General features: G+C 37.6%; 2 protein-coding genes and 3 long non-coding RNA genes across 7 annotated transcripts; 1 reads left to right on the top strand and 4 right to left on the bottom strand.

Moving 5' to 3' along the window:
* Positions 1 to 11,073: 11,073 nt before the first annotated feature.
* LOC146728660 (uncharacterized) lies at positions 11,074 to 11,929 on the bottom strand. Its single transcript, XR_014928213.1, has 2 exons — positions 11,744 to 11,929; positions 11,074 to 11,247 (listed from the first exon to the last, which is right to left on the bottom strand). It is a non-coding gene; the product is annotated as an uncharacterized LOC146728660 (long non-coding RNA).
* An 889-nt stretch (positions 11,930 to 12,818) lies between these two features.
* LOC144341796 (uncharacterized) lies at positions 12,819 to 13,506 on the bottom strand. 2 transcript variants are annotated; one of them, XR_014928274.1, is made up of 3 exons: positions 13,471 to 13,506; positions 13,046 to 13,130; positions 12,819 to 12,897 (listed from the first exon to the last, which is right to left on the bottom strand). It is a non-coding gene; the product is annotated as an uncharacterized LOC144341796 (long non-coding RNA). The 2 variants fall into 2 exon arrangements; XR_014928273.1 differs by lacking the exon at positions 13,471 to 13,506 and having other exon boundaries at positions 13,046 to 13,310.
* A 213-nt stretch (positions 13,507 to 13,719) lies between these two features.
* On the bottom strand, positions 13,720 to 17,592 carry LOC102806687 (uncharacterized). Its single transcript, XM_006811415.2, has one exon. The coding sequence runs from the start codon at positions 17,590 to 17,592 to the stop codon at positions 13,720 to 13,722; it is 3,873 nt and encodes a 1,290-aa protein (XP_006811478.2).
* A 1,823-nt stretch (positions 17,593 to 19,415) lies between these two features.
* Positions 19,416 to 20,103, bottom strand: LOC146728659 (uncharacterized). Of its 2 annotated transcripts, XR_014928258.1 has the most exons (3): positions 20,068 to 20,103; positions 19,643 to 19,727; positions 19,416 to 19,494 (listed from the first exon to the last, which is right to left on the bottom strand). It is a non-coding gene; the product is annotated as an uncharacterized LOC146728659 (long non-coding RNA). The 2 variants fall into 2 exon arrangements; XR_014928257.1 differs by lacking the exon at positions 20,068 to 20,103 and having other exon boundaries at positions 19,643 to 19,907.
* A 965-nt stretch (positions 20,104 to 21,068) lies between these two features.
* Positions 21,069 to 26,414, top strand: LOC146728658 (uncharacterized). Its single transcript, XM_085495715.1, has one exon. It carries the CDS (start codon positions 21,069 to 21,071, stop codon positions 26,412 to 26,414), a length of 5,346 nt encoding a protein of 1,781 aa, XP_085351841.1.
* Positions 26,415 to 27,451: the final 1,037 nt, after the last annotated feature.

Raw genomic sequence — 27,451 nt, 5'->3', positions numbered from 1 at the left:
TCAAGGATTAAAATTTGCATAAAGTCGGGAGTTATAAATCTATGACGTAGACACCAAATTAACTGTTGATAACGAGCATTGGTTACATTAGAGACCACACAAGGAAGTATCTTCAGGGGCGGACATCCGGGCATTTTCTACCGCCTGGCAACCCTCAAAACCCGGTGAAAACAAAGACCAAAAACGCAGAAAACGGTACTTTGCGATGGTTGTTGAGAGTCCCCTGAACAGAGTAACAAGATTTGCTCTACGTGTATAACATATATGAATTTGGTTGTTCAGGATTACTTCAAAGTTGAGTTTGTGTTGTTTTTTCGAATTTTCACCGGCTCCACCGGCGTTCCACAGCAGCGCGCACAGAGCCCATAGAAATACGTTGTACAGTGGTGCGCGTCTTAGCAACGTAGAACGTCTGTGACGTAGCTTTGCCCCCGAGGGTATGGTTGCATAGAAACAAGGGACTCAGTGATAAGAGTTGGGGTATAGAAAGGAAAAGACAAATATATACATATATTTTATTATCAAAATTTAAGTTATTCCACAGTCGCTTGTAAAATAAAGTTAAACACGACTTTTATCAAACATTGGGAATATTGTTCTCTCATATTAATCGAGTTTTAGCAAAGATAACTCCTTTAATTGGTTTAATTGCGATGTGCGAGCAACTGACAGTGTAGGAGTGTCGAGGGCTCTCGAAAAGTGTGCCAAATTATACAGTTTTATGCAACAGAGACGCACAACAAGAGGTAATCAAGGCCATTAATGAACTGGGTACCTGTAAACCTTAAACAAATTCCAATAGAACAATGATGAGACGAACCAGAAGTGGTGGAAAAAATCGTGGCTGTAAATCTACACCGACAAAAGGATCCATTGCTAATTTTATGCAAATTAATGCATTGACAGAAAACCAAGAATGCGATACACCTGATGAAGACACGCAATCTAGCAATGTTGACCAATCTGATCATGCGCAGGAAGCTGACACGTATTCAATCAATGAACACGACGAGGACGACGTCTTAGAAATGCACGATTTCCAACGCTTCGTAAAAAACGCTTTAATGCGTTTAGAGAAAAGCATAGACAAGATTTGTAAGGAACATTCAGTTATCCTTGAAAAATTGCAAGTTACGGAACTCAGACAGAAGACGCTAGAAGAAACTGTAACCAAACAGGGTGAAACAATCCGACAGCTAGAGAACGCAAACCGTGACATGCATGAACAAGTGAGTCAACTGCATCATAACTGTTTACAACTACGTGATACAAACAGTAGACTAGATGAAGAAAACCTCAAAATGCAGAGATATTCGAGAAGTTTTAACTTACGGTTCGGAGGTGTCCAAGAAATAGAAGACGAAGACTGCCTACGCGTGGCAAAGCAGATTTTACAGAACAAGTTCGGAATGGAAAACGCAGAGATAGAGAACGCACACCGTACTGGTCTTAAAAATAGTGGGAAACCGCGGCATATTCTAGCCAAATTTTTATATCGTCCGCAACGCCATAACATTATTGTGAACTCAAAGAAGGCATTACAAGGTACGGGAATTTTCGTGACTGAAGATCTCTGCCCAGCAGATTATAGAAGTAAACGCGCCGTACGTGAAATAATGAATAAAGCCTATAGCGAAGGACGAAAACCAAGATTTCGGGATGGAAAACTATATATAAATGGGAAACAATACACCAACCAACCATGTGCCAACTGAATCTAGAAGATAGCGGTGAATCAAAGATGGAAATTGGTCTGAGTGGTCATATTTCTACATGTGTATCCTTAACTGTATGAATTAATATACATCATGAGTATTAACGAGTTATTTGTTTATATATGTGTATATATGTTTCAATTTTTGTGTGTGTATATATATATATATAGTCTCTTTAATCTTTATTCTATAATATTTAACTATTAAGCATGTATCTGAACGCCTAATTTGCATAGTGTTTGTCTAAATGACAATGTTTCATGGTAATGGGAATTTAAGGCATTTATGAAAAAATGGCACCAAAACAACCCAGTATTGAAATAAAACTAACTGGTTAAAGTAAGATTCCCAGATGCATGCTTTTCGGGGGCCCTTAAGCCCATTCAGCACTGTATTTTGTCTGCAATCGTTTACGGTTTTTTTGCTAAATCTTTTTTGCTTTTTTGTTTCTTGTTGCTTTTGGTCTTTTTGTTTTTTCTGTGCGTGTATTATGTCAAAGGTCAAAATAGTGTCTTTAAATGTTAGAGGTATTAGGGAAAAGTATAAACGGAAAGAAATATTTCAATTTTTACGTAAACAAAAAGCACATATTGTTTTACTACAGGAAACTTATTCAAGTCAAGGTGTCGAAAAGGTTTGGAAATCTGATTGGGGAGGCGAGTTGTTTTTATGTCATGGTTCAAACCACAGGGCTGGCACCGCCGTTCTTATAAACAAATCTAGTGATCTGAATATTGGCAGAAATGTCAAAGATTTACAAGGTAGATACATCTATTTAGAGTTGTCCAAGGGGGATTACACGTTCGTTATTGCAAATATTTATGCTCCAAATGCAACTACAGACCAGAAACAGTTTTTTACTAAGCTTAGTCACGAAATTAAAGTTAACTTTCCTCACTCTAACTGCATTATTGCAGGAGATTTTAATGTCCCCCTCGACCCGATTATAGATAAATACGGTAGCGGAATCGATAATAAAGGGCCTGCTAGAAGAACAATTTACAGCTTGATGAATGATTTGAAATTACTTGATTTGTATAGAAAATTTAACCCATCAAATTATCGGTTTACTTGGAGGCGTGGAAATTCTGGTTCACGATTGGATTACTTTTTGGTTCCCGAACGGTTACAAAACTCGGTCAAAAGTTGTAATATTATGCCAAGCATTCGTACTGACCATAGCATGATCCTTATGACCTTTGAAATTCCTGATTGTGGAAGAGGTCCCGGATTTTGGAAGTTTAATAACAGCCTTTTAAACGATGAAATTTATGTCGCGCAAATTGATGCTTTGATCATTGAAGTACAGAGAGAGTGTAACTGTTTGTGTTACAATGCTCAACAAACATTCGAATATTTAAAATTCAAAATCAGAGAGAAAACCATTATTTATAGTAAAAACAAGCAAAGGAATTTGCGTAACAAAGAGAACAACTTAAATAGAAAATTACAACAATTGGAAGAGCGTATTGATGAAACCCTTGATCAAGACATTTTGCTGCAATATGAGCAAGTGAAAAATGAACTGGAAAAGTTGATTGCGCAACAAATACAGGGGTCTATTATTCGGTCACGGGTAAATTGGTATCAATGTGGAGAAAAGAGCAATAAATATTTCCTAAACCTGGAAAAAAATAATTATAAAAAGAAGTCCATTGACAAACTTAAGGATGGGGACACTTATATTACAGACTCCAAAGAAGTATTGAACACCTTGCAAGATTTTTACGAGAATTTATATTCAAAACGAAAGTTGGAAATTAATGAGAATAGTTATAGCTTCCTTGAAACTGCTCATATTCCAAGTCTCAATCATGAGCAATCAAATATCTGCGAAGGAGAAATTACTAAAGCCGAGTTATTTGAAGCTCTTAAGAGTAGTCCTAAGAATAAAACCCCTGGCTGTGATGGAATTCCGCCCGAATTCTATTTGCGATTTTGGAAAAATATCAGTGATTGTCTTCTGGCGTGCATAAATTATGCATACAACAATGTCTCTCTCTCCGCAACACAAAGACAAGCTGTGATTACGTTATTGCCAAAGCCCGAAAAAGACCCACTTCATATACATAACTGGAGACCAATCTCACTACTAAATACAGATTATAAGCTTGCAAGTCGCTGTATAGCAGCAAGACTAAAGAAAGTATTACCTATTATTATCCATGAAGATCAGTCCGCCTTTATAAAAGGCAGACGTATTACAGATAATATTCGTCTAATTTGTGACATTATTGAATGGTGCGAAGAAACTGGTAATCAAGGTGCACTATTATTTCTAGACTATACTAAAGCATTCGATTCATTAGAATGGTCATTTATGTATAAAGCCTTAGACGCATTTAATTTCGGACCTTCATTAATAAAATGGGTACTAACATTCTATACAAACATTCAAAGTTGCGTTTTGAACAAAGGTGCCAGTACTGGGTGGTTTGAGGTTCACAGAGGGGTCAGACAAGGATGTCCTTTGTCCACTGCTCTATTTGTTGTTTCGATAGAACTACTTTTAATTCATATTAGAAATAATGAACGTATTAGGGGTATTACATTACCCTCTGGATACCAGCGAAAAATATCTGCTTATGCAGACGATACGACATTCATACTTAAAGACAGCTCATCCATTCAGATTTCCCTAAACATCTCATCTGATTTTAGTAATCAGTCCGGTTTGACTTTAAACTTAGAGAAGACAGAACTAATTCTAGTAGGCGACCAGAATGGGGGATGGGTGCTTCCACAGGGCTTATCGCCATCTTTGGGTCCCGTTAGGGTACTTGGGGTGTATGTAGGTCACGATAAATACGAAAATGAAAAACTTAATTTTTGGACAAAAATTAAAAAAATGAAAGATAAACTTCAGATTTGGAAATCGAGAGATTTAACCCTTCAAGGCAAAGCATTATTGGGCAAATGCTTCGGAGCCTCACAGTTAATTTACATCATGAATAGTATACCCGTACCAGTTAATGGTATTAAAGAAGCAGGCGCATATCTATTTAATTTTCTGTGGAAAGGAAAAAAACATCATATTAAGAACAATACCATGATTGGCCACTTTTCTCAAGGTGGCGTTAACTGTTTAGATCTTGAACTAATGAATAAAGCATTAAAATTAACGTGGATAAACAGAATATTAGAATCACAGTCATCCTGGTCCAATTTTCCAAACCATTATTTTAATAAATTGCCTTGCTTATGAATTGTAATTATTCGATTGACTCGCTCTCAGTCAAGATACCTATTTTTTATCGTGAAATTCTTAGTCACTGGGCAGAGTTCCAAAAATCACAAAATATTGCCGAACCTAAGCCAGGGATGCATATAATATGGAACAATAAGTGCGTACTTATTGATGGAAAATCGATATTTTACCGCAATTGGTTTGATCACGGTGTGAAGTACGTAAGTGATTTGACTGATGAGAATGGGGAGGTTTTGTCACTCAATCAGTTCCAGGCTAAATTTAATATAAAGTCAGATTTTATTAAATATTATGGTTTAACGTCCGCAATCCCCACAGAATGGAAATCAGCATTAAAACAGCGTACGTCGCCAAAGGAGACGAGACCTATTTGCGAAAACTATAGGCGATATAGCAAATTCAAATGTAATGACTACTACAATGTTTTAAGAAATTCAAAATTTGAGAAGGCCACTGCATTAAGCACCTTTGCTAGTAAACAATATACAGATGATGTAGACTGGCAGGAAGCCTGGAAACAAATTAAACAGATAACAATCAACGAAAAAATGCGCGGATTTCAGTATAAAATATTGCATCGAATTCTTGCGACAAATGTTTTTCTATACAAAAATAAGAAAATTGACGATGACAAATGCAAAAACTGTGACCTAAAAGAAGATTTAGAACACTTGCTGTGGGAATGTGAAGAAAGCCAGAAATTCTGGAAAAAATTTAAAATATTTTGGATAAATATATGTGCCGAAAATATCAATATTTGTAAAAAAGAGGTAATCTTTAATTCTGGTGGTAAAAGTAACTTTCAAGCCCTGTGGAAGCACTTAATTTTACTTGGGAAATACGAATTATATATTGCGAGGTTCAATAATTCTAAACCAAACTTAAACTTATTCATTGAAAGAGTAAAACAAACCTTTAACCTAGAAAAAGCAATTGCAGAACAATATAACAAATACGAAATATTTGTTAACAAATGGGAAAATATAATGAAATACCTAGAAAAATAAAAATACTGTAAAAATATATATATATAACATGAGCGACTTTGACCTTGTTTTTTGTGTTTTTGTTTTTGTATTTGTATTTTGTTCAACTTTATTTGTTCTTTTTTTTGTATTTGTATTTAAAAACAGTTAATCAGTATTCTGTACATCACACTTTAATATACGATTAATTAAAATCTGTGCATTGTATTTATTACATCACACTTTAATATACAATTAATTAAAATCTGTGCATTGTATTTATTACATCACACTTCAATATACGATTAATTAAAATCTGTGCAATGTATTTATTACATCACACTTTAATATAAGATTAATTAAAATCTGTGCATTGTATTTATTAATCACACTTCAATATACGATTAATTAAAATCTGTGCAATGTATTTATTACATCACACTTTAATATACGATTAATTAAAATCTGTGCATTGTATTTATTACATCACACTTTAATATACGATTAATTAAAATCTGTGCATTGTATTTATTACATCACACTTTAATATACGATTAATTAAAATCTGTGCATTGTATTTATTACATCACACTTTAATATACGATTAATTAAAATCTGTGCAATGTATTTATTACATCACACTTTAATATACGATTAATCAAAATCTGTGCATTGAATTTATTACATCACACTTTAATATACGATTAATTAAAATCTGTGCATTGTATTTATTAATCACACTTCAATATACGATTAATTAAAATCTGTGCATTGTATTTATTACATCACACTTTAATATACGATTAATTAAAATCTGTGCAATGTATTTATTACATCACACTTTAATATACGATTAATTAAAATCTGTGCAATGTATTTATTACATCACACTTTAATATACGATTAATCAAAATCTGTGCATTGTACTTATTACATCACACTTTAATATACGATTAATTAAAATCTGTGCATTGTATTTATTAATCACACTTCAATATACGATTAATTAAAATCTGTGCAATGTATTTATTACATCACACTTTAATATACGATTAAAAAAAAAAAATATATCGCATACAGCATCTAGAAAATAATCTTCATGGCCAACAAAATGTATGTATACGATGATTTTTCACATGACCATAGTTCACATCATTCATAGTGTGATGTGAAATATGATGAGTTGATAGGGTACAGTAAATGCTACTAACATTGTTCTAGGCATGTGGAGAAAACAAATCGTGTAACAGTATTATTTCTTTTCACAGTGAAAAAAGAATTTCAGACTAGATAACACCAATTACTCACATGGTGCATGACAGTAACTAAAAGTAAATGCCAACTGAAAATTTATTTTGCAAAAATATCAATAAGGATATTTGTCAATTGACGAAAACCACTGGCTGCCTTAACTGCAAATGCATGTCCACTGATAAGCTTCCGCAAAATGCCTAATTACCATATGTTTTGTCAGCATTGTTCTGTAAACAATGACACTCAGAAGTGGTCATGTGATAAAAACATTATTCATAGAAAAAAAAAAAATTGGTTTAATTGCTAAGCTCAGACATACACTTCCCAAATATGTTCTTATTCTTCTGTATAATTCTCTAATTCTTCTTCATATCTCCTATGGTTTAGAAGTGTGGGGTAGTACGTATCGCACATTTCTAGACCCTATATATAAACAACAACAAAAAATTGTTTGTATTATACTATTTAAAGACTACTGTGCACATAGTAAACATCTGTTTCAGTCACTACGTATTCTCAATATCTATGATCAATTTAAGTATCAGCTATGTACATTTATACATGACCTACAATTTCACCGATTGCCACGTGACCTTAATTACTATTTCACTTCCCATACTCACCATTATCACACTAGGTCAAGGGATAATTCAAACTTTCTTCTACCAATGAAAAAGACAAATTTGGGTCAGTTTTCAGTCGATTACCAGGGAACTAAAATTTGGAACAGCTTACCCCCGGATTCGTAGTCGAGCAAATTTTAAAAAAAGAAGTGAAAGACTATTTAATCCACTGTAATCATCCTTAGTTATATTCCAATATGTATATATAGAGGTATACAAACATGTATCTGTGTGTAAGCAAACCATTGTAAATAAGTTTTTTCTGTGTACTTGATTGCCCTTTTTAAATAATAGCTATTTAAAAATATATTTTGATGGGAAACAGACTAGACTAGCTCTGCATGAGCTAATTTCTGTTTCCCAGCCATAGATTAATATTATTATTATTTATCAATATTTATTAGTTATTATTTATTGTTGTATTGTTATTCTTTTTTATGTAATCTATGGCAAATAAACATTATTATTATTTAGTCGGCTATAGCGACCTCTAGAGGAAGATATCGCAGATCATAGAATCTATAATATTTTCAAAATTGTCATTACGTAAGTCGTATGCGTCATCATATGGTTATTTCAGTCACAAAATCCCACGTGACAATTGGGACGGATTTCTTAGTTAAATTAGCAGCAAAGTCGGGTAATTTTCCTTAATAAACAATATTTAAATATCCTCAAATTCATTCAATGGTGATCGGCTGATCTCAAAGTCATGTCAAATTTAAATATAAAGAAGCGACAGTCTAGTACTAGTACGTCCGTTTTATTTTATTATCGACATTTCACATCATATTTTACAAACTTTAGCGTCTTTATTTTGAGAAAAAAAATACATAAATTTAACGTTTCAGATCAAACGTTCCGGTTTCGGTTAAGGTAGAGATGCAGTTTATTTGGCTTGCTTTTTAATTGAGTAATTAGACAATGAAGATGGTATTATATATCCAACATGTTATATATTTTCTGAAAGCTTATTATACAAACTTTGTAAAACTTGTCTTTATTTTAAATATCCAGAATGCGTTTTTGATTTTGGGTCAAAAATATGCTTTTTTGGACAAAAGTGGTTTAAAAAAAATTAGCTTAAAAACTTCAAGTCCGTTTGTAGGTACAATTACATCACTGGATACCTTGGTATACTACTAATTCAAATGCGTCCACTCATCTCTCTAACGGCTTTCAAAGTCGCACAGCATGACCTCTAAGTTCACTCTTTTCTATTTTTGCATAATTTATATATCCATGTTAATTGCGGACTTGTTATTTTTGTTCCACTCGCTGTAATAAACTGTCCGGACGCATTTTGAAGGGGGAACACCTTGTCAATAATGTGTGAAAATTTCGAGGCAAATGGCCAAAGCGTCTATCAGCTATTTTAATTTAAAACCCAAGAATTCACCAAAAATAGAAGACGAGAAAAAGGCTAATTTGCATATTTGCGCGTTAAACCGGGAATTACTGCTTTGTCATACTTTCTAGACTATTGAAATTGAAAGTTAACGTATAGACATAGACATTTTATGTAAAATCGTTGGACCAGAACAACTGCTCTTGAATATATAAATCAGAAACACGTCATTTATACCAGTGTTTTGATGGGGTCGGTAAAAACACGTGGCAATGCCCAGTAAATATGACGTCATCTCATGAATTATTAAACAGGGGGCGGTCCTAGGAAGGTGACCTTTTATCACGATCAAAACATCATGGCTTCTCTTCGATGTATTTTCAATAAAAAATCTACGAGTATTTCAGAGCCTATGGTTTACCGTGAAGAGTACAAAGTGGGATATTAAATTATTTATCCTTGATGATTTTTATGTAGTATTGAGAACCAACTCCAGGAAGCGAACGCACAATAATGTATAATCGCGTAATCCTGGAATCGAAACGCGAGGCACAGAAGTTTTGTTCATCGTTTCCAATCCCATTTTTCCCACTGCAACATATTTGTTAAAAGAAATATTTGAATTCTGTTCGTTTTTTAAGGAGGCATTTTTTTATTTTTTCCGATTTTGGCAACGCCTTATTCAGGGATTTTCTAAGACAGTCGCAGACAAATTAGCGCACGGATGTACGTACAAAACATGCTGTTGTACTACTGGCGACGGTCGCCTGCAAGAAGAGAGCTCCAGCTCCTAACGTAAAAGTTTTAAAATTTCGACCGGTTTTAAATAATTTGTGTTGGAAATCTGACATGTTTTAAGAGTGCAAAATTAAGGTGCATTTTCGAGCGGTCGAATTTTTGTGAATAGAAATCGGCAAATGAAAAAAATAGGAGTGCTAAACAGTGCGCTTCGTTAGTTTAAAAAAAATGGAATGTCCGTCAAATTGACGTAAACTTCCCCATTTTTCACGGAAAAAGCAAAGGTCGTGGCCGAGTTGCAGGCTAAAAAAACTCAAAAATCAAAACAAAATCATCAATCAGTAAGTATTATGACAAGGAAAACAAAACATCAGACGTGGAGAGGCGGTCAGCGCGTCAAAAGAGTTGTTACCGTAATGTATCAAGTTACCTCTCTCTGTGATTTATTTTTCATTGAAATTATTTGGTTGTTTTCAATTAATTTTAGCGTACCTCTGCAATTTATCAGTTGCATTGTCAGTTGTTTGCTTCATTGAATTAAACAAAGTTCGACCGGTTGCAAACAAAGCTGTCTCGCACCACCTAGCAAAACTTGCGAATGATCGAAGTACAGGTACCCATTGGACAAAAGATACACAAAAGTTTGTATCTCCCCGACCCAGTGCAATATATCCGGTTAGAATCAAAGCTTACGTGCCCCTTATTTGAGGGACCAGATTCTTCCGTAAATTCGGAATTGGATTTAGGAAAAAAATAAAATGGGACTTTTAAGGTGTATTTTGGCATCATTTTCTAAGTTTTACCGTAGTCATTGACGCCTATTCAAGAGTATGAGGTTTTTAATTGTGACTAGCGTGAATGGGTAAGCTTCGTTTCGACAATGAGCAGTTATCACTACAATCTGATTAAAATCTGATGTAGTGTACGGGCTTTAATTATTGTGGCTATAAACTTATTTTAATTTTATTTTTTATTACTTTTGTTGTTAATGCCCTTTTATTTTATTATTTTACTTTGATTTTGATTTTTTTTTAATTCTGCCCTACCTACATCTGATCCGACGCCTATGTAAGTCCCGTTCAAATCTCGCATAAGTAACAGCCAATCACAGCCCCCCTTTTATACAGGCAGTCGGTTGCTTACTTTTCAGTGTAGCGATACTCTACGGGCAATCTTTCTGTACATTATATTTTGCCCACTTGAATAAACCATTAATAGAAAATTGCTAGTATATTTGTATTTGCAAAAGAAATTCCACAGCATTTTACAATTTTTGTCATTACATTGAATATTTTTTTCACTTCCAACAAATGTGTACACTTCCAGATACATCTTCGCCAACCAAGGTTCGTTCATTCAGTCATCGCTTCAATTTTACATCACTGAGCATAATTATCTAGAATGGAAGCAACAAAATAAGTAAATCGTAATGATTAGAACACTGTAAACAGCTATAGTAAACAATGCAAACTGATTTTAAATTGTATAACGGTCACCGGCCCACGGCATCGACGCAGAAAATTGGAGCAAAAAAATATTTCCTGATCAATTGCGATGTGTTCCAAATAAAAAAATATTTTATTCCAGTCCAAATCAGCTCAATTACTTTAATAAAGAGTTATTGTATAATGTACAAAATGATGATACAATTTGATGAATATTTACAGCTACGGTTTCAATACCGTAGACGATGTTGGCCCGATCTTCAACAAAACATCACCCGTCTCCAGGGCAGGCGACTGGAAAAAGACACTGGTGTTCGGTCGAAACGGCGGAAAAAAAATCGTCACTCCCAGAACAACTATGCAAAATAACGATCTAAAGTCGAACCATTCGAGCCACAATATTAACATAAAAATGACTTTCGTTGCATTTGACAATGATAAACTTACCGAAAAGCCGTGTTATTCTCGGTCGGTATAATCCGCCATTTTATTTGAGTGTGTTTGCCACCCGATTCCGCCCGGTGACGTCATCATGTGCGCTATAGAAGGAGGTATGTGATTCGTTGACTAAAATCGTCGATAGTGGGTCTCGTTGAAATCTCGTTACATAGGCATCGGCTCAGATGTAGGTAGGGCGGAATTAAAAAAATCACAAAATCAAAATCAAAGTAAAATAAAATAAAATAAAATAAAATAAAATGGCATTAATAACAAAAGTAATAAAAATTAAAATTAAAATAAGTTTATAGCCAAAATAATTAAAGCCCGTACACTACATCAGATTTTAATCAGATTGTTATCACTGTAAACAATGTTAAATTATTCTTCACATACTCAGTTTATTTTTTGAGAACAATTATTTAAAAATAAAATCTCTCAGTCAATCAGAAACTCGGATTGATGCCTTCAGGGAAAGTCATGTTTGGACGCTCACATCGATTTGTTTTTCGTTCGGTGGGCTGATGCCTTCAGTGTAGCTTTTGCCTCTTCCGACATAGAAATCATCTGAATCTTCTTTCTACCTTTCTTTCTTTTCACACCACGCATAATGTAATGATAAAAATTAAGAAAAAAACGCTGAGGAAATATAATGTTTGGTTTGCTAGCGAGCGAGAACTGATTTGAGAATAATTGCACATGCGCGTGAATTGAATGAACTATGACCCGTACAATCTCGATTTGCATATTGTCAATCACAGGTCTTGTTATTTGGTTACTCATGCAAATTAGGCAATTGAACATAAACATTGCCACGTGTGAGTGTTTTTTATTTTTAACCAGAAAATAAATAGCAATTTTAACGGTGTTCCAATAAGAATTCATTGGTCAAATTTTCACAGAATGTTCTTTAGATAAAAATCTATATAAAAAACGAAAACAACTATTTTTGATTGAAATTCACAAATAAAGTGCATCTCTACCTTAAAGGCCCAATTCACTTGCCCCGGGCAAGTGTGAATTGGAGGTGTGACTGTGGGTCCCTTTCATGCAATGAAATTGAATAACACCATGGAGGCTTGACTTGAGGGTTATATTGTCTTTAATGCGCACCATCTATCACATAACCATGCGTTACATGCGATATGACACGATACGATTAACTGAAAGATACACAAAGAAATCAATAAATACAGTACTCAAATATTCTCAAAATACAAACATAAATGTCCATATATACATGTACAAGTCACACAAGAAAATTTAATCCAATAAAATATAAGTATAATAGCATAAAGAACCATGTCTCACCGAAACAATTTCCCAACACCTCCAATGGAAGGGACTAACATCAGCTTGTGCTAACGGCTTGCTTTACAACAACTGTCCTTCAATACTGGGAAAGCAAATAATAAAATATTGTCTATAAACCAGAAACCACTAGATACCGGTAAAATTCTATAGAATATAACAAATACAATATTTCTGAAGACATAGAATTACAAAACTATGCATAAATCAATAAATCAGACGTAAAATACAGCAAATACTCTCACTAGTGAAATCAGTCAGCGCAAACATATGCAAATGAGTCGCGAGCGATAACATAACGTACCGAGCAGAAGTCACATAGTTGAAACAATTCAGCAACAAAACCTTTCAGAAATATACAATAATGTCAACTGTATACTAAAAAATGAATTGGAAAACATAGTAGAATAACAAACTGTACATACCAGCGTGCTTTACTTGGCGTCGCTCACTACACAACAAGTTTCTCCGATCAACAAACGGCTGACTGCACGAGACCAGGTCAAACAAAAGTCTAATCCCCATCTACCAAAGAGGGCGCTCTACCGCAAACCGAACATAAAGAAATTTGGTCTCAACACTCCCGCCCCTGAATTGCAACTCACAATTCCAAAACTACAAAGAGAACAAATTTCAACAAAGAGTTTACAACTGTTACTCAACTCAAAATACAACTACTTATTCAGTTCTGCCTTGACTAGTATACATAATTTAGCGACAGGTCTTTCTAAGATTGACGTCTTGGTCCTCACTCTGCAAGATCTTACATCGCCTTTCTTGTCCTTAAAAGTTGTTTCTACTACTCCCATCAACCAACTATTTCTGGGTACCGACTTGTCAACAACAAGCACAATATCTCCAACTTGTACATTGCGTCTTTTTCTCTGCCACTTCGGTCTCTGCTGCAGGGTAACTAAATACTCCTTTCTCCAGCGACACCAAAATACATCTATCAAGTACTGAGATTGACGCCAACGTTTTCTTGCATACATGTCACTCTTCTCGAACACTCCAGGCGAACTAAGTGCACGAGCTCGTGGATTAATCAGCATGTTAGGTGTCAATGGTAGTAAATCATTAGGATCTGATGACGTTGTAGTCAGTGGCCTATTGTTGACAATATTCTCAGCCTCACAGAATAAAGTACTGAGCGTCTCATCATCAACAATTCGGGGTTGTTCTCTCAACAGGCTGTACAAAATCTTCCTTATGCTACGAATCATTCTCTCCCACACTCCGCCAAAGTGAGATGCTGCTGGAGGATTGAAGTGCCACTCTATGCCTTCTGCACACAGAACATCATTCATTCTGGACTGATCCAAACCTTCAAGTGCATGTCTCAACTCCTTTTCTGACCCAACCAAGTTGGTGCCATTGTCAGATCTGATGCTTCTAACAGGACCTCTTCTGGCCATGAACCTGCGTATAGCATTTATGCATGCATCAGTTTCTAACGAGTGCGCGATCTCTAGGTGGACTGCTCGGGAAGAAAAACAAGTGAAAATCACACCATACCGTTTCACGTCAGATCTCCCTCTGCGCACAGTTAAAGGCCCAAAATAATCCATACCACAGAATGTAAATGGTGATACTTCTGCAACAACTCTATCAGCTGGTAAGTCAGCCATTACCTGCTCACATGGTGCTGCGTGATACCGTTGACATGTGACACAACTTCTCGCTACTCTTTTCGCCAACTGACTTGCTCCATATATCCAATACTTCTCTCTGACTTTTGCCAAAATACTATTTCTTCCCAAATGACCAACAGTAGAATGAGCATCCCGAACAATCATTACAGATACTTGTGAGTTCTTTGGTAACACAATCGGATGCTTTATCTCATAAAGCAAGTCTGCCTTCTTCAGTCGTCCACCAACACGAATAATACCATCATCTGTCAACACGGGGTCATACTTGAAAAGAGGACTTCTTTTTGTCACTGTCTTGCCTTTGGACAGGACTTCTATCTCTTCTATGTATGCCTTCCTTTGAACATATTTAACAACTGCTACTTCACTTTCATATAACATCTTTGGAGTTAGGCACTGGACAACTTCTTCAAATTGGCATTCCAGTTTTCCAATGAACTTGAGGAACTTGTTCTTAGCAATGATGACCCAGGCCATTACTCTCTTCAATTTCCACCAACCAGAAATTCTCGTCAATAAGGAATCTATAATTGATGTGTCTTCAAACTCAATGGTTGCACATGTAGTCTTCACTTCTGGGTCATTCTCCTCTATCCGCATGGAAATCACCTGTTCTGGCCATTCCGCTTCCTTCTCCCACAGAAAGCCTGGTCCACAAAACCAATTACTTTTATTCAATTCGTTAGTTGTCTTAACACCTCGTGATGCCAAGTCTGCTGGATTTCTCTTGGTATCCACATGACGCCACTGTTCAGGGACTGTAGCTTCTCTTATGACTTGAACACGGTTGGCAACAAAGGTGTGGTATCTTGCTCTGTCATTCCTTATATATCTCAAAACCGCAGTGCTGTCTGTCCAGTAGATTGCTTTGTCAATCTTGAAGTCTAACTCTCTTTGAACAATTGAGACTAATCTCACTGCCAATGTTGCTGCTGTAAGTTCTAATCTTGGTATTGTAATTTTCTTCAAAGGAGTTACTCTTGCCTTCGCGAACACAAATGAACAGTGTATATTTTCACTTGAGTTGATTTGTCTGAGGTAGATAACACAACCATATCCAATTTCACTTGCATCAGCGAAAGCATGCAGCTCTCTGTATGTCACGTTTCCGAATTCAGCTGGTACATAGCATCGGGAAATTCTTACTTCTTCCAAATCTTGCATGCTTGTTTTCCACATCTGCCACTTGCCATGTATGTTATCACTTGGTTCATCGTCCCATCCAGCTTCTTGTTTGCACATCTCTTGAAGCACACTCTTTGCTGGAATGAGGAGTGGAGCTATAAAACCCAACGGATCATAAATCGAGCTGACTTCAGACAGCATTGACCTTCTTGTCACCTCTGTCTTCTTGATTTGACACTTGAATTGGAACTCATCCGTCTCTGCATTCCACAACACACCTAGTGTTCTCTCTGTAGGAAGCTGCGATGATTCCAGATCCAAGTCCATCAGTTCTTTAGCTCGATCATCCAGGGGAATCTCTCTCAAAACTTCTCGTTCATTGCTAGACCACTTGGTGAGGTTGAAGCCTCCTTCTTTGCACAAGGCCTTTAGCTCCTTCACCAGTTGAATGGCTTGTTCAACATTTTCCACTGACTTCAGTCCATCGTCCATGTAGAAATTGTTATGTAGTGTGTTGACTGTTTCTTCTCTTGCATTGCGTATGTTGTCTATACCAGTTCTTCTCAAGCTATAATTAGCACATGATGGTGCAGACACAGCTCCAAACAAATGCACTGCCATACGATAAACCTTGGGCTTCTGGTCTAAGTCTCCCTTTGGTAACCATAAAAATCTCAACAGGTCTCGTTGACTCTCAGGCACCTTCACCTGATAAAACATGCACTCAATATCACTTGCGAAGGCTACAGGAAACTCTCTGAATCTCATGAGTACTCCTTTAAGATCATTCATTAGGTTTGGCCCTGGTAGCAAGACATCATTCAGCGATGTACCATCACACTTCGCTGCACAGTCAAACACCACTCTGATCTTGTTTGGCTTTCTAGGGTGATATACACCATGATGGGGTATATACCATTCTTTCCCCTTCTTAGCCGTCACTCCATCAGGAACCTTTTCCGCATACCCATTTGCAATCACCTTCTCCATGAACTCTATGTAGTCTGCCTTGAATTGTGAATTCTTGTTCATTTTCGCCTGCAGACCCTTTAACCTCTGCTCTGCCATATGCCGATTGTTAGGCAATTTCACATCTGGATTTCTCAGAGGGAGATCCACTTGATAATGACCATTCACCATCTTACAAGAACTGTCCATCACTTCCATAAAGCGCCTGTCTTCCCACGACCATTCTCTTCTGTCATCAACAGTTCTCTCTGGAAAGTCATAGTTCAGACTCTGTCTATATAACTTCTCTAAACTATTGTCAGCAATGACAAAATTACTTGAATACTTCATCTTTCCACCTTTCTTAACACCCCAGGCAACCCATCCTAAAGGCGTCTTTGTAGCATATGGACTCCCTGGTGGTCCTGTCCTTACATCTATAGGTGCATATGCTGCTGGAACATTGTTACCAATAAGCAAATCGATATTGCTACTGATTTGCAACCTTGGCAACTCAATATCTCCCAAATGTTCCCATGTGGATACATCTTTCTGGGTAGGTATATGCCACTTCTCTACGGGCAAGCTTGACTTCGTAAATACAGGAGGCAGTTGCACTGGAACCCCGTTACCACTGATGGCTTCTATTCTCAGACCGGTTATCACCTTCGTTGGCATACTACATGAAGCACCCATTGTCTTCATAGTAAGTTTCATTCCAGTACCAGTTGCCTGCAACTTCTCTGCCAAACCATCAGTGCAAAATGATACATTACTGCCAGGATCTAAGAATGCGTAACATTCTGCTGTCTGGGACCCCATGGTCACCTTCACTGGAATGATAGGCATCTACAACCACTAGTATTGACCCTTGTTGGCTGGTCAGCAGTTGTTGCACTACTGGTAAGCTGGTTGTCGCTATTCTGCTTCTTTTGTCGGGCAAAATCATGCAAGAGGGTGTTGTGATTGCCTCTGCACACATCACAAGTTATCTTCAGGTTGCATCCAGTGGAAAAATGTCCTTTTCCAAAGCAAAGAAAACACACCTTTAATTTTCTCACAAGATTTCTTCTATTTTCTAGAGACATTGCTTCAACTTCTGGACAGGTAGCTAGTCGATGTGGTCCATCACAACTCCAACATTTTAGTCCACTACTGCCAATATTTGTAGCAGCAGACACCTTACGCTGTACATTGTCTCTTCTCTGTCTTCCATCAGAAGTCATGCTATCTCTGCCATAAATTGGATCATTCAGCTTAGTTGCTTCTGATTGGATAAAATCTACCAGGTTACTAAAACCAATTCTCTTCTCATTTCTACGAAGACCTTGAACAATACTTCTCCACCTCTCATGCATACTAGGAGGCAACTTCTGAACAATGCGTATCAAGTTCTCTGAATATTCCAGTACACCCAAACTACCGACACAGTGGGTTGCAGCCTTGCATTCCCTCAGGAACACAGCAAACTCATCCAGGGCCTTTGCATCATCACCTCGGATATGTGGCCAAGACAGCACCTTCTTTATGTAAGAATTAGCAATCACCTCTGGATCACCATATCTTCTCTTTAGTTCCTTCATGGCAGCTGGGTAACCAACATCAGAATCCAGGTACGAGAAACCAACTACAATACGGTGTGCTTCACCTGTTGTGAACTGCTCCAGATAAGCTATTTTCTCATCATTGGCACAGGAACTTTCTATTCTTGATTTGAACTGTCTCATGAACTTATTGTAGCTTAAACAGTCACCACCAAACTTTGTTATCTCAAGTTTAGGCTTCTGCATCTCAATCAACACATCACTGAAGTTCTTGTTAGAAATCTTCGAACTGTCAGGCAACAATATTTTGTTTGATACTGATTTACCATCTTCAAGCTCACTTAGCTGACCTTCATTCTCAGCACCATTCATACTGTCACATTCACTGCCCAAAGACTGGCTGTCAGTATCATTTTCAAGCTCCTCTATCAGCTGACTTCTGGCTCTGGACACTGCTAACTTTGTTTGGATCTTGTGTGTTTCTGCTTGGTGCTGCATTTGTATTTCCATTAATTTCAGCTTCATCTCTAGTGCTTGCTTATCTCTGACCAACTTCTCCTTTTCTATTAACTCCGATTCCTTTACTCTTTCAATAGACTTTATTGAAGATCTCTTACTTCTCATTGAACTCACTGTAGACCGTGATCCAGTGACAGCTTTGACATTTTTTGACATAGATGAAAACCAGCTCTCTATTTGGGACTTTAAATTTGTGACCCAAACATCTTTCTCATCATACCATTTCTCAAAATGTTCAGCACGATCATGTTCACTTAACAAGGCACAGTACTTATCATTGGACTTCAGAAACTGTTCATATTTATTCATCCACTCAGTATGAATATCTTTAACACTTTCAATCAGAGGGTTTTCTGCCATCAGGGACTTTATTTTCTCAGATACAGACTTCACACTCCTCCATGCTTCCCCAAGAGCCTTAAACTTTACCTCTTCAGCATATGTCTGTCCTTGAGGGGTTAACTTCCGGTTTCTATCTTCATCCATTTTGACGAATATCCCTTCACCAATAGAATGTTTCGTTAATGAGAGATGTGGGTCCCTTTCATGCAATGAAATTGAATAACACCATGGAGGCTTGACTTGAGGGTTATATTGTCTTTAATGCGCACCATCTATCACATAACCATGCGTTACATGCGATATGACACGATACGATTAACTGAAAGATACACAAAGAAATCAATAAATACAGTACTCAAATATTCTCAAAATACAAACATAAATGTCCATATATACATGTACAAGTCACACAAGAAAATTTAATCCAATAAAATATAAGTATAATAGCATAAAGAACCATGTCTCACCGAAACAATTTCCCAACACCTCCAATGGAAGGGACTAACATCAGCTTGTGCTAACGGCTTGCTTTACAACAACTGTCCTTCAATACTGGGAAAGCAAATAATAAAATATTGTCTATAAACCAGAAACCACTAGATACCGGTAAAATTCTATAGAATATAACAAATACAATATTTCTGAAGACATAGAATTACAAAACTATGCATAAATCAATAAATCAGACGTAAAATACAGCAAATACTCTCACTAGTGAAATCAGTCAGCGCAAACATATGCAAATGAGTCGCGAGCGATAACATAACGTACCGAGCAGAAGTCACATAGTTGAAACAATTCAGCAACAAAACCTTTCAGAAATATACAATAATGTCAACTGTATACTAAAAAATGAATTGGAAAACATAGTAGAATAACAAACTGTACATACCAGCGTGCTTTACTTGGCGTCGCTCACTACACAACAAGTTTCTCCGATCAACAAACGGCTGACTGCACGAGACCAGGTCAAACAAAAGTCTAATCCCCATCTACCAAAGAGGGCGCTCTACCGCAAACCGAACATAAAGAAATTTGGTCTCAACAGTGACTATGCTAATGAGTGTTGTTAATGTGGAAAACCTGCTATGTAGTGCTGCTAATTTAAGTGGCTATTTTAGTAACACTGATGACCTGGGGTCACGTTCACCAGGAGCCGAGAACAAACTTCTTATTTATCGATTTTTATGTTGACATTTGTTCCAAAAGTCCAGTTATTATATTAGAGTCTCAATTATTGTTATGAACATTAGCGAAGTTCAAATATGAGAAATAATTCTTAGTTAGAACTTTCGGGTTTTCAGAGCGCATTATGAGAGTTGTTATGAACATCGTGACTGAATCATTATTATCGAACAACAAACATTCAGGATATATCATTGTACAAGATTCGTGATTTATTTGTGTATACACTCTGATATCGGGAAATCGTTTATTACAAAATTTATGCACCAGCTATTCAACAGTTATTGTCATTCGCGATGATTTCACTCTGATTTGTAAGATAAATTCTCCATACTCTTCCATTACCCATGATACTGTTCGAGCCTCGTTGGTAGGTTTTTCTAGAATGTTCAAGATGTCGCTGATGTAACAAGTGTTTGTAAACCGTTCCGTTGAAATAAAACGGAGTTTGTGTTCATCGAGAACCGTGAGTTTCTTCAGTGTCACTGGGAATGGGCGAAAACCTGTATCAGAACATTAAACGTTCCCCACACTGAAAGGTGGCGACCACGACGGGAGTTACTGCACAATAGCGTTTGTGTTATACAGAACCGTGTAATACAACAGTGAGTATTATTGCCAGCTTATATAAAAAGAACTGAAACATTTGATGCGAAGTTAAAGAATACGTGAACTGTTCATACTACGCCACACAGAAATACACCAAACATGGCATTTACGGAAGAAAAATTTGCAAGGCAACTAACAATAGCCAAACTCAAGCTTGAGGAAATTACTGAATTATCACAGAGTGAATGTACTGCTGATATAACAATGGCGTATGAACAAGTAGGCGAGTTACTGAAACGGCTGGAGCATTCGAGAGATCAAACAACTGAATATCTGTTAGACAAAGAATCAGAATTAGAGTATGTGAAGCAGTGGACAACAACGCAGAAAGCGTCCATGCAACCAATCAGGGAGGCTCGTCAGCATATCAGAAAATTGGTTGATGATGCAACAGAGCGAGAGACACAAGGGAAACTAGAAAAGGAACTACATATCCAGCAAAGGGTGAGTGAAGAGCAATCCAAACACCGACTACGACAACAACAAGAAATTGAAGAGATAATTATTCGTCAACAAAAACGAGAGGAGGTGTGGTATTTGAGAAAACTTGATTATGAAAAACAAATACAAGCTAGACATGCTGAACAGGTGAGCAGTGGACAGTCTTTAACAGCGCCCTCTACACAAGCAGTGAAACTACAAAAGTACACTATTACTCCCTTCTCTGGTGATTACAAAGACTGGTTACGCTTTTGGAATCAGTTTACTGTGAAGGTGGATGGGTCCAATATTGCTGAAGTCAGTAAATTTAATTATCTAATTGAATTGGTGAAAGACAAACCAAGAGAGGACATCTTGGGACTGCCTCACACTGCTGCAGGATATCAGGAAGCTAAGAAAATACTTCTACAAACATACGGTAAAGATATTAAAGTACACAAATCACTGATAAAAGACCTTGAGGAAATTCCAACTGTTACTAACATCCACAAATTGAATGAAGTACATGACTTTTATAACAGGCTATCAAGAATTGTGCGTACACTCAAAACAATGAATAAACTGACTACAGCACAAAGTTCAGTATATACATTAATGGACAAACTAGGTCCTGTACGTGAAGTGCTTGTACAAAAGGATGACAACTGGGAAGAATGGGGTCTAGAAGAGCTTGTTGAGAGTCTGCGGAAATATGTGGAAAGAAATCCACAGAGAGTTACTGAGGAGAATATTACTACAAAATGGAGAGATGATAAGAAAAGAAAAGATGAAAAATTGCTGCTTGGGAGTAATGGAGATCACACATCGAATCGTAAAATTAAGTGTGTGTATTGCCGTTCTGAAGATCACTCCAGTTATAGTTGTGTCAAAGTGCTCGATTTGGCCACAAGGAGAGCCATACTCCGTAGAAATCGAATGTGTTTCAACTGCACAGGAGTTGGACATCTTGTGAGTGACTGCAGATCAAGGGGATGCAGAAATTGCAAAGGAAAGCACCACACATCAATTTGTGACAGGGCAAAATCTACACTTAACGTTTCAGAGAGTGCAAAAGTAGAAAAGGGACTGAGTATCACAACACAACATACAAGTGCGATTCATGCTACAGTCCTGAGCAAAGTTGGAACAGAGACAGTTCGAATCATGTTTGACACAGGTGCTGGTAGTTCATATGTGTGTACTGACTTGATAACACAATTGCACTTGAAACCTATAAAGAGAGAACAACGCTGTATAGAACAGATGTATGGCACTGTCAGGAAAACTGTCGAACTGTACAATATTACAATAGAATCACTAGCAGTAGGTGGGTTTTCATTTGATGTCACCTGTGTAAATGCAGAAAAGGGTGTTTTAACCCACTTACCAAACCCAAACATCAAATCACTGAAGAAACGACATGTTCGGTTTCGCAGACTGCAGTTTAGTGAGGAAGAAACGACTGAGAATCTACTTGCTATTCACATCATCTTGGGAGCAGCCGACTACCAGAGGATTCGAACAACAGAACCGCTGGTGTTGGGCATAAATCCAGACAAGGATCCAGGTGCTGAGTTCACTATGTTGGGTTGGACAATTTCAGGAAAACAGTCATCAACAGAAAGTCAAACAGAGAAGCAGTTCTTCATGAAAACCGGATATGAAGAATTTGAGAAGCTGTGCTCACTGGATGTTTTGGGAATTAGGGATGTGGATAGCAAAGAAACTTCAATGATTCATGAAGAATTTAGACAACAGTTGAGTATGACAGAACAGGGATACTACGAAACCAAACTGCCATGGAAGGAAGATCACATTCCTCTTCCTACAAACAAAGGCTTATGCACAGCTCGACTGTACAGCACATCAAAGAAACTAGAGAGAATGGGGAAATTAGAGGAGTACAATGACATTATGAGAGAACAAATAAATGAGAGAATTATTGAGCCTGCACCATTTCATCAAACAGGGGAGGTCATTCATTATGTGCCACATCAGGCTGTTATCAGAGAGAAAGCAGAAACAACAAAGATGAGGATAGTGTACGACTGCTCAGCAAAAGCCAACACAAAAAGCCCCTCACTCAATGACTGCTTAGAGACAGGCCCCTCACTACAGCCACTACTGTTTGACATTATGATAAGGAACCGCATGCGAAAATATTGCATCAGAGGAGACATCCAGAAGGCTTTTCTTCAAATTCGAGTACACGAACAAGACAGAGATGCAATGAGAATTTTGTGGTACAACAATCTACAAGATCGTCAACTGATGGAGTACCGTTTTACACGGGTGATCTTTGGAGCAACTTCAAGTCCATATATCCTAGGAGTAACATTGCAAAAACACATTGAGAACTATAGGGAAAACTATCAAATAACAGTCCAAACTCTTTTGGATGATACATATGTTGACGATATTCAAGGAGGAGGAGAGACAGAACGTGATGTTGCAGTATTCAAAGAAGAATCTACCAAAATACTATCAGAAGGTGGGTTTTCACTTCACAAATGGCACAGCAACATCACCCATCTTAGCTCCAAAAACAACATAAAACATGAAGGGACTGATAACACATCAACCAGTGACACAAAGATTCTCGGTATCCCATGGAACAAGATGGAAGACACACTGATTCTTGACTTTGAGCCAGGCTTAAAAGGCAGTGAACCAACTACTAAACGGAAAATGATATCGGATATTAACAGCATTTATGACATACTTGGGTGGAGTTCACCAGTAACTATCACTGCAAAATTGATCTTCAGTGAAGTTTGTCTCCTTCAGTTACATTGGGATGAAAGGGTGCCAGAGGGAATTCACAAAAAATGGTGGATGTGGATAAAGAGCTTGCAACTAGCACCAACCATAACCATACCACGCTGTGTGTTTACCGACACACCCACAAGTTTTGAGATTCATGGATTTGCAGACGCCAGCAAAGTAGCTCTCTGTGCTGCAGTCTATGTTGTGGCATGCCGGGACTCAAAACCAGTCAGTCAGCAGTTGCTAGTTGCCAAGTCCAGAATCGCACCAAAAGACAGGAGCATCCCAAGATTGGAATTGGCAGCTGCTCATACTTTAGCTAAATTGCAGAATAATGTTTCAAAGGCACTAGCTGCATTTCCCATCACAGCCTGGAATAGTTGGGTAGACAGCACAACAGTTTTGTATTGGCTTCAAAACCACGGTGAATGGTCAACATTCGTTCGCAATCGAGTAAGAAAGATCGGAGAGCTTACAGATGCTCAGTGGAGATATGTACCGACAACAGAAAACCCAAGCGACTTAGGGACCAGAGGCACAACGCCAGACCGTCTTGGTACACTTTGGTTCAATGGGCCAAAGTGGCTTTCAAGTGAGATAGACAGACCAGTTCAACCAGAGATTTCTGAATCAGCAGGCACGAAAACAGAAAAGAGGTCAACGAAGTACAATAAAGCTATGCTCCTGACAGAAGATGAGAACGACTTGAATAAATGGGTACAAGACCTTCTGAGCCGATTTCCCTTCTGGAAGCTTTTGCGCATAACGACACACATAAAGCGTTTTGCAGACAGCTGTAGAGGGATGAGACGGATTGGGCCTCTCACTAAATCTGAGATGTCAGCAGCGGAAACAGTATGGATTAAAATGACACAACAAACAAACAGAATGACAGTCGACATTGCAATATCAGTAGATCATGACGGGATACAGAGATGCAGCAGTAGAATCCAAGGCTACAATCCAATCTACATTCCACAAAAGACAGCCTTAGCGAGACGGATAATTGAGCATTGCCATATTCTAACATTACACGGGGGAGTAGCCACAACAATGAGTAAGGTGAGAGAGAAATACTGGATTCTAAAACTGAGATCCCTAGTCAAATCAATACTACACAATTGCAACCATTGTAAAAAGTACCGTGCAAAAATGTTGGATGCACCTGTGACATCAGTTCTGCCTGCCTTCCGAACGGAATTTACTGAGCCCTTCGATGTGACAGGTGTGGACTTTGCAGGACCACTTCACTACAAATTAGGCAAGAGTGAAACGAATAAGTCTTACATCGCTCCCTTTACATGTGCAACTACCAGAGCTGTACACTTAAAGCTGTGCAGAGATATGTCAACGATAGAATTCAAACGTGGACTGAAGGAGTTTGTTGCACGGAGAGGATCACCAAGTTGTATGGTGAGTGACAATGCCAAGACATTTGTTGCGACCAAGATGTGGCTAACTAAGCTTCAGAATGATGAAGATATATTCAACTACCTCACAACAAAGGGCATTGAGTGGAGATTTAACCTGTCATGCTCTCCATGGTGGGGTGGTTTCTTTGAGAGACTCATTGGCATCACAAAAAGAGCCCTATCCAAAACTATAGGACGAGCGCTGCTGACGTTCGAAGAACTTGAGGAAGTACTGCTGGATGTAGAAGTTTTCATGAACAACAGACCATTGTGCTACATGGAGGAAGACTTAGAACAAGTAGTTATCACTCCAAATATGTTGTTACGCGGACAGCCAGCACGTTACCTAGAGGACAATGTTCATGACTTAGATGACGACATAGGCAAACGTCTAAAATACCTTAAGACCTGTAGAGAACATGTACGTAAACGTTGGTTGAATGAATATTTACATGCATTACAGGAGCGTAATACCAAGGGGTTAGAAACCAAAAAGCATGAATTGCCAGGAAAGAACTCTGTCATTCTACTGAAGGACTCAACAAAGTACCGAGCAAATTGGAAGATAGGACGCATTGTAGATACCATTGTTGGTAAGGACGGAGTGATCAGAGGATACAAAATCAAGACAGGCAGTGGCTACATCATTGAAAGGCCACTCCAATTGGTTTGTGACCTAGAAATCAGCAATACAAATGATGAAACTCCAGTGGGTGATGATATTAAATCAGAAGAACCAGTTGGGACCCTCAAGAACCAGAATGTGAGTCGTCCAAGTCGAAAGGCAAAGACTGCTGCAGTGAACCGCTTAGTTGGTGTCATTGCAAACGAGATTGAGGACGATTAGAAAACCATGATATTAAAGTTAAGGTAACTTTAATAGGGGGAGGGTGTGGAAAACCTGCTATGTAGTGCTGCTAATTTAAGTGGCTATTTTAGTAACACTGATGACCTGGGGTCACGTTCACCAGGAGCCGAGAACAAACTTCTTATTTATCGATTTTTATGTTGACATTTGTTCCAAAAGTCCAGTTATTATATTAGAGTCTCAATTATTGTTATGAACATTAGCGAAGTTCAAATATGAGAAATAATTCTTAGTTAGAACTTTCGGGTTTTCAGAGCGCATTATGAGAGTTGTTATGAACATCGTGACTGAATTATTATTATCGAACAACAAACATTCAGGATATATCATTGTACAAGATTCGTGATTTATTTGTGTATACACTCTGATATCGGGAAATCGTTTATTACAAAATTTATGCACCAGCTATTCAACAGTTATTGTCATTCGCGATGATTTCACTCTGATTTGTAAGATAAATTCTCCATACTCTTCCATTACCCATGATACTGTTCGAGCCTCGTTGGTAGGTTTTTCTAGAATGTTCAAGATGTCGCTGATGTAACAAGTGTTTGTAAACCGTTCCGTTGAAATAAAACGGAGTTTGTGTTCATCGAGAACCGTGAGTTTCTTCAGTGTCACTGGGAATGGGCGAAAACCTGTATCAGAACATTAAACGTTCCCCACATTAATCACTTGCATAGCCTATGACGCACCCTGTTTCAGCGGTCCAACATCACGTGACTTTGATTGACAGTAGTTAATTATTCCAGATTAGTAGCGTGTCCCTTTCCTCGGTTCGAGTTTTTGACTTTTATTCGCCAAAATCTCAGCTCGTACACTATTTATTGTCATAAATACTACATACAGTCACAGCTGTGATATTCATAGTCACATGCATCCACTTTGGCACGACATAATCGACCTGTAAGTTCGAGAAAACGCGCTATTACCGGGGCTTGGCTGGAGCTGTTTACTACAGCGTGACAAGCAAGGAAATAATCCCTATTGTTTAGGACCGTATTTATAGTATACCT

Source organism: Saccoglossus kowalevskii, chromosome 22 (assembly GCF_978046115.1).
Source record: "Saccoglossus kowalevskii chromosome 22, keSacKowa6.1, whole genome shotgun sequence".
Lineage (NCBI taxonomy): Eukaryota > Metazoa > Hemichordata > Enteropneusta > Harrimaniidae > Saccoglossus > Saccoglossus kowalevskii.
This window is presented reverse-complemented; position numbering and strand designations above follow the sequence as displayed.

Excerpts from the sequence above, each read along its gene's own strand:
- LOC102806687 (XM_006811415.2), bottom strand. The coding sequence starts at position 17,592 with ATGGGGTCCCAGACAGCAGAATGTTACGCATTCTTAGATCCTGGCAGT.
- LOC146728658 (XM_085495715.1), top strand. The coding sequence starts at position 21,069 with ATGGCATTTACGGAAGAAAAATTTGCAAGGCAACTAACAATAGCCAAA.